General features: G+C 42.4%; 1 protein-coding gene across 1 annotated transcript in view; it reads left to right on the top strand.

Annotated features, from left to right (window-relative positions):
• The first annotated feature begins 2,559 nt into the window (after positions 1-2,559).
• The window catches only part of appl2 (adaptor protein, phosphotyrosine interaction, PH domain and leucine zipper containing 2), a 56,823-nt gene continuing 51,738 nt past the window's right edge, over positions 2,560-7,644 (top strand). The window contains exon 1 of the mRNA XM_080736792.1: positions 2,560-2,683. Within this exon, the coding sequence (XP_080592918.1) occupies positions 2,627-2,683 (57 nt within the window). The 5' untranslated portion in view covers positions 2,560-2,626. The remainder of the gene's footprint in view (positions 2,684-7,644) is intronic.

Genomic DNA, 7,644 nt, shown 5'->3' with positions numbered 1-7,644 from the left:
GAATTCGGTGGTTGACCAATCAGAATCAAGCATTCAACCAAGCCGTGTAATAAGGTTATATCAATATACTATTTCCATTTCCCATTATATGGCATCACAAATGTAATGCTTTGTTTCCTTGTTGCTCTATGATGATGATGATGATGATGATTGTTCCTGTACACACAGAGGCGAATTTCAGAAGAAAAAAAAAGAAATAGAGTGGCAAATAAAGTGTCAAATTAAGCCTTATTTCAAACATTACAAAAATAACACAACAGTACGACGGTGGGGAAAAAAAGCTTGTAGATCTGCTAAAAAAATACATTTTTGAAAATGTTCTCCTATAATGACTTTAGAGCCGTCAAGTTGAAAGTGGCTGATTAATGTATGATGACTGCAGGGAAAAAAAACAAAACGTGTCACATGTAGGCCTACAGTAGGTGGATTGGAGGATTCACATGCACAAATCATTTTTTTTTAAATGTTCGCCCATAATGGCATGTCCAAAATAGGGTTGTCAAGTCCAAAGTGGCCAATGAATGAATGCATGATTGCAAGACAAGAAAACAAGAAAAATGTCTATGACACACACATGTAGCCTAGATAGCTGGGAAGATTGAAAGGCAGTTGGCACCAATCTGCCCTACTGAAGACTGAATTTCCCCCTTGGGATAATACATCTAAGTAACTAACTAACTAAAGTTTTCTAATAATTGTAAATGGCCTAGAACATTTCCTATGAGATCTGTGGAGAAGAAATAAAAGTACTGGGAATTGGAAATACTCCAGTAAAGTAAAAATACTAAAATTTTACTTGAGTAGGCTACTAGCAAATACATGTAGGCCTACTTACTTTCCACCACTGTGCATACCTTTTGCAATGATGTCCAGGGGAGGACAGCAACACAGCATGAGAGGATTCAGGTGATGACTTACTTTAACTAGGCTTAGCAAGTACATGTGATTTCAAATGCACACAAACAACAAGGCCACAGCATCTGTCATCATATTCATCTAGACTTGTCGTTTATTTTAATTTGGCAGTTATTTCCTGCAGCGTTTTTCAGTCAAATACAGCCCTGAGCAGGCACAAATATATCGTTGGGTTGTAAAAGTAGCCACACAAAATATAGACCTAATGGTTTAGTTTTATTGATCGAAAATTATCTATGGCCCTGACCACCGTTGTTCATAAGGGTGTAGGCATCACCTGCAGTTCGTCCTATACCCGGATGAGGGCACTGTTGTCACTGAAATATATTCGTAGAAACCTACAATTGCTCTCCTGTATATCTGTCATACTGCACACCAGTGGTTCTCAAACGTTTTCATGTCGAAGACCCCCACATTTACACATATTATCCCGAGGACCCCAATTTAAAAAGATATTCCAGGGACCTGCATATATTGTTTACAGCTCTACTAGCAGTGATTCTCAACCATTTTAATTTCAGGAACCATCATTAGACTACAGAGACTGTAGGCCTATTGTAAAATCAATGTTAATTGGTTTGCTTGGTAATTCAATGTATTCTCTATGCAAACCAGCTTTAAAAAATTCCAAGCTTTTTTTTCCAGCTTGGGAATTTTAAAAGCTGTTTTGCATTGCTTGGCTTTTCTGTATGTGAATGAGGCATAAGACCCGGGTCAATTTGGTTCCATTTATACACTTTTATTATTATTATTTGTAACCCATTTTGTAACCCATTTTTCACCCTGTGTCAATTGTCTAATGTAATCATGGGCGCTGCTCTCCCTCTGCCAACCTGGGGAGAGCAACGGACTGACCTCATGCTTCCTTCTGGAGTCCAAGCGGCTTCTTTTCACCTGACACCGAGTTTCCCGGTTGGGCGTAGCGCATGGAAGGAAGTCAAGGAACACCTTATTCCAACCAGTTCCTTTCCCCTCCATCAGGCGCCCCGGCTGGCTAGGGAGAGGCAGACCAGGGATTAGGCCTACTGCATGTTTTTTGTGAGGGGGCTACAGGGAGAACATGCAAACTCCACACAGAAAGGCCCTTTTGCCAACCCCATTTGGTTCCTAACATAATTTAGCTGGAGACCCCCTGGAACTCCCTCGAGGACCCCTGGCCCTGGGGGTCCCCAGACCGGCAAACCCCACTTTGAGAACCAAATTGTTCTATGACATTTGTCACACATACCAGGCAGGCAGGCAGACTATACGCGTGGTTTAACGCACATTGCTGCACTACACGACACACTACACCACACCACACCACACCACACCACACCACACATAATTAAAAATATCTTCATTTTCGATTACACAAAATAGGTAAGAAACAAATTGACCCTTTTAACTGTGATTATAATACAATATACATTTGTATTACAACTATCCTAATTAATTATACATTAATGGATTATAACTGTGATTATGATACACTATAACTTATTATAATGCATCTATAATTTTTTTTTACGTTTTCCAATTATTAATAGTAGATCGGGGTGTTTAAATACTGCTGACTGGATGCTCTGAGGCCAGAAGCACCGTCTGCAAAACTGTCCCACGGAACTCTGGGAAACGTAGTCCACAACAGTCTAAATAATTCAAGCCTCCGGTTTGTTTCCCTTCCCTTCTCTCTCTCTCTCTCTCTCCCTCTCCGCCGCTGACACACAAGATGCCGGCTGTTCATCACAAATTGCTTTTAGAGGACGCTTTACAGGACAGTCCTCAGGTAGGGCTTTTAAGTGTGCTTAATAACACGACGGTGAAGAAAAAAGACATGGTTTTGTGTGGGGAAAAGCTGCTGGCTGGCAGTCAACTGTGCTCCCATTGTAGGCGCTTAGTAGGCGATGACAGCAGCATTGTTATTATTGTGGCTGATGCGTTCCTTCCGACGTTTGCTGACGAGTCGCGGCCTGTTTTTAGTGACGAACAATTGCTATTGTTGGTGGCTGTTTGCGTGTCGCTGCCTGGAGAAAAGGGCTTCCCTCTTCCCAGATCAAACTGGGCGGAGGGCGCATCCATCCCCATATGAAGCTACATTCCCTAGTACGACGGTGTCGCGCGTCAAAAAGAACTGATCATCATAGCTCGTCTTCGTCATAGATCTGTTCTCTTTTTGGGGAGGCAAGCGACACCCGTCATGCGATGTGATGTCATGTGGCTGTCAGCTCGTAATAGCAGCTGTCCTTGTAAACCTGACTATTGATCTGATCTGTCCTGCGCGTCTTCGATCAGTTTTTCCCTGGCCGAGACCTTTCTGGACCCACAGTGGGCCCTATAGCTTGTGTGTGTGAGTGGGAGGGGGTCTTTCAGCACTGTCATTCCATTCCATTTGAACTGGTCTAGTAACCAGCAGCAACAGGGTACTGAGAAGGCTACTGATAGATTGTGAATTGAGAGCATATTTACATTGGTATTATTGCTCATTGGCTATATGTTGTTGTTTGAAAATATATATTTATTTCACGGAGTGTGCTGGAGTTGCATCATGTAGGTCGATTCAATGTGATACATGCTGGATAAAGGCCATACATGCTTCTAATGCATCATCATGTGCATCTTCAACAGGCATGTGCACACATAGACATCAAAGTGGGCTTGAGCCCCTGCCCTTTTATCTGTCTGTAAAAAGTGCCCTCTCAATGACCATGAATGCAGTTTTTGCTAGCTCCTTTCGGAACCGCTCACTCCACTGCTACGCAGCTCCGAGATGGGGTTCCTACTGGTTGCATGCCAGAATCTTCCGGCTGGGTGGACGATCCGCCGTTAGCGATCACTTTTTACCTTTGGTGAATATTCTATCCAAAAAGTGACAGGTTTCTGCTGATCTATAATCGTTCTACTTCTTTATCGTGGAAGAAAATCGAAGCACTGGGTTGAAATAAAGACTTTATATCGCTATTAGGTCAGCCGGTTCTGTGTTCTCCCCGTTGTGTGTATACCACGTGACCAGGGGAGGCAGTAATGTTTTCCTATGCGGGCGCAACTTCCGGAATGTCAAAAACATGGGCCTGGCTGACCGAATGAGCTATATAAAGTCTTTATTTCAACCCAGTGCTTCGATTTTCTTCCACGATAAAGAAGTAAAACGATTATAGATCAGCAGAAACCTGTCACTTTTTCGATAGAATGTTCACCAAAGGTAAGAAGTGATCGCTAACGGCGGATCGTCTACCCAGCCGGAAGATTCTGGAATGCGTCCATTAGGAACCCCATCTCGGAGCTGCGTAGCAGTGGAGTGAGCGGTTCCGAAAGGAGCTAAGTTTTTGCTATGGTGAAAGAAATGCAAATGCCCTCTTTCGTTGCCATACTGTATCTGATGGCAGCATCCAAGAGAATCACCTTGTCCTAAACTCTCCTGAACTTGAACACAGCATTTTATGTTGAAAGAATTGCCAGTATTTACTTGATTATGCTTAGTTCAGTGTGGTAACAAGTACCGGAAATAGCCGACCTCCAAGCTCACAACGCGTCGCAGCGTTTTCAGCCCCTGCCTCTCAAACATTCTCTGCACGTCCCTGATCTTCAATGATGATGACACTGTCCTGGCTGACACATTAGACAAGTTGAGCATGCATCAACAAAGAACCAGACCTCCTGACTTCACTTGCATGTAGGAAACTCATTTGAAAGCCGGTTACAGCTAAACAGGGACTTTATTTGAATGATTACAAATGTATTACTGTGGCTTTCCTCTTCTACCCTGGATTTGAACCCGGCTTCCTGCGCTAAGTGCTGACATGTATTCAGGGACGTGCTGGGCCCCTGATTCAGCCCGGGAAAAAGAGTTGTAGGCCCTCACTGCGCGCTATAGAGAGAAATCTCTCTATTGCGCTGCTGCTACTCAAAGATTTGCCATTTCAGATCATGACAAGTGACAAGCCAGTGGGCCAATAAGTTATATTTTATCGTTGTCGGGTGGAAACCTTGTATGTCCCAAACCGTTTGTTTTGTATTTAAACTAGTGAACTAGTATTAAACTAGTGAAAACAGCCGATCTACAAGCACACAACGCCTCATGGTGCGAGGCGTTGTGTGCTTGTAGATCGGCTGTTTTCACTACTTTTGTGCAACAGCCTTGTAAAAGGGCTTTGCTTTGCGAAAAAAATTTACACATTTGAAACTTGAAGATACAAGGTTTCTGCCCGACAGTGACGATTTACTTTGTTGGCCGCCCAGCCCCCGAAATGGAACGAAGGCCGACATTTTTTATTTATTTTTGGAGCTGTGTGCAGCTCCCTATACGTGGCTGTGTGGGTCTGTGTGTCTGTATGTGTGTGTGTGTGTGTGTATGTAGCCTGACTTCGGCGCGTAACTAGTGCCGCACCATTTACGCCACTGGCGCAATATATACATCAAAATGTGCGGCTCGGCCGGGAATGGTGTTCTATTACCTTTCGTTCCGATCCGCCTTACCATGCCGACGTAATCGGCAAAAAACGACGCTTAATTGTCCCCATTGACTTATAATGGGACAATGCAAGAAATCACTTTCAAGTATTTTTCTCTCGTAAACCATAGGAGCTACAGTTTCAAACCTCAGAGAGGAGATTCATAATGATTTTAAGAATGAATCGAAAAATAATTACATCACTCGGCCTCATGGTGGCGCTATAACGGCCCACTTTACGTTTTGCCCCGTAACTCTTGAACCGTAGATCGGAAAATTAAAATTATTTTTTCCCTGGATTCCTGGATGCGCCAGGATAGATTTTCCGCCATCTTGAATTTTCTCCAAAACACACTTTTTGCTCCTTTTCCTACATATTTTCTTCAAATGTCACAAAAATCGGTACACATGATCTACACACACACACACACACACACACACACACACACACACACACACACACACACACACACACACACACACACACACAGCTCCACTTCACACGGGTGTGATTTTTTCCTAATGGCCGGCCTGTGCCGGCCGGGAATGAACCGGCCATTCGGGAGTTGTCCCGCTTTTCCCAATGGCCAGCACGTCCCTGCATGTATTACCATTGAGCTTGCTTGCTCGGGGGACACATTTGATATTGGCCATCAGGTCAGAATGTATGTCCGATCCTGTGTGTCTACTGTAGGTGAGACATGACCCTTTGACACAATCTAAATGTCTCAATAGAAGAGCAGGGAGACAAAATACAACAACCCCAATTCTATACGTTATATTCGTACAGATTGTATAAGTTATTATTGTATAAACATAGTCTAACCATACAGATTGTAGAAGTTATATTGTATTAACATACTCCACCAGGGTAGGAATTTCGGGGAGGCCATGAAGGCCGTGGCCGCCGATGCCCCTCAGTTTGGTCTTGTGCCCCTAAAAAAGAAATGGGCATGCCCTGTGGCCACAGTGGCCTTAATGCCCCAGCTGACTGCACCACTTTCTCCTCTGTCTCTTTCTTGTCATGTAGACACCGGTGTCTTTTGTTGAGATTCTGAAGTCCCCATCTTCAAACCAATCCAGTGACTTTGATTGGTACAGGGTTTAGCATGGATCAGATTGTAAATATTACTATTTATTTCACTGCAGATAGTCTACGTATTAAATCATCCTTAACCCTTAAATTCAATTAATTATTTCAATGGACTAATAGATCTTGTCTTATTTGATGACTTTCTTGCCCGGCATTTGGCCTTGTGCCCTAAAACAATTTACAACACTAAAGGCCATGTGGCCTTGCCCCTAAAATGACATAATTCCAGGCCTGTAGCCCTGTACTTTACCATACAGATTTTATAAGTTAGTATTGTATTAACATACTCTACCATACAATTTGTATAAGTTATATTGTATTAACATACTCTAGCATACAGATTGTATAAGTTATATATTGTATTAACATGCTACCGTACAGATTGTATACGCTATATTGTAATAACAAACGCTACCATACATTTTGTATAAGTTATATTGTATTAACATACTCTACCATACAGATGGTATAAGTTATATTGTATTAACATACTCTACTATACAGATTGTATAAGTTATGTTGTATTAACATACTCTACCATGTTGACTGGAGTCTGAACAACTTTTACATTGTATTCATAAAATGCTGCGTGTGACATGCCGTTTTAACAATCTGTATGGTAGAGTAGTCTAATACAATACTACTAGCACACCTGCAGTTGCATTGATACATTAGACCCTGGTATCGCTGGTAGAGGACTGGTTGACAACACGTTGTACTGCCTGAAGCTCATAAGAGTAATATCTCCCCTGGCCAAGAAGGGATTTTGTCTTGACATGGCAGTAAACGGTTGTGGTTCGAGACTCAGGTTTGAATCCAATGAATATGACACGAAAGTTATGGATTGCACTCATTGCAGCCTTAACCACTTTCAACCTGGCGTCCCTATTTTGGGCAGGTTATTTAGTCATTATAGACACAAATTAACAACAAATTTCAATTAAAAAAGGAGACCAACAAGCTCACAACACTTTCACATAGAGATGTGCCGATTGATTGGTGAGTGATCGTGATCGGCCGATAATGCTTCTACCGGCTTTGAACGGTATCGGCTTTGCCGATCTCAAGCTAGATCAGCTATTTTCACAATATTTATCTGTGGGACTGAATGTAACCTCAGCTTCAACTCCTTGAAGTTGAATTGGATACTAAATTACCTCAACCTGCAATCTCCTAATGTTTATACCTAATATACAATGTCAATGTT

This window comes from Nannobrachium achirus (assembly GCF_963921795.1).
Source record: "Nannobrachium achirus genome assembly, chromosome: 11".
Taxonomy (NCBI): Eukaryota; Metazoa; Chordata; class Actinopteri; order Myctophiformes; family Myctophidae; genus Nannobrachium; species Nannobrachium achirus.
The sequence above is the reverse complement of the archived record's forward strand: the minus strand, read 5'-3'. Positions and strand labels throughout refer to the sequence as shown.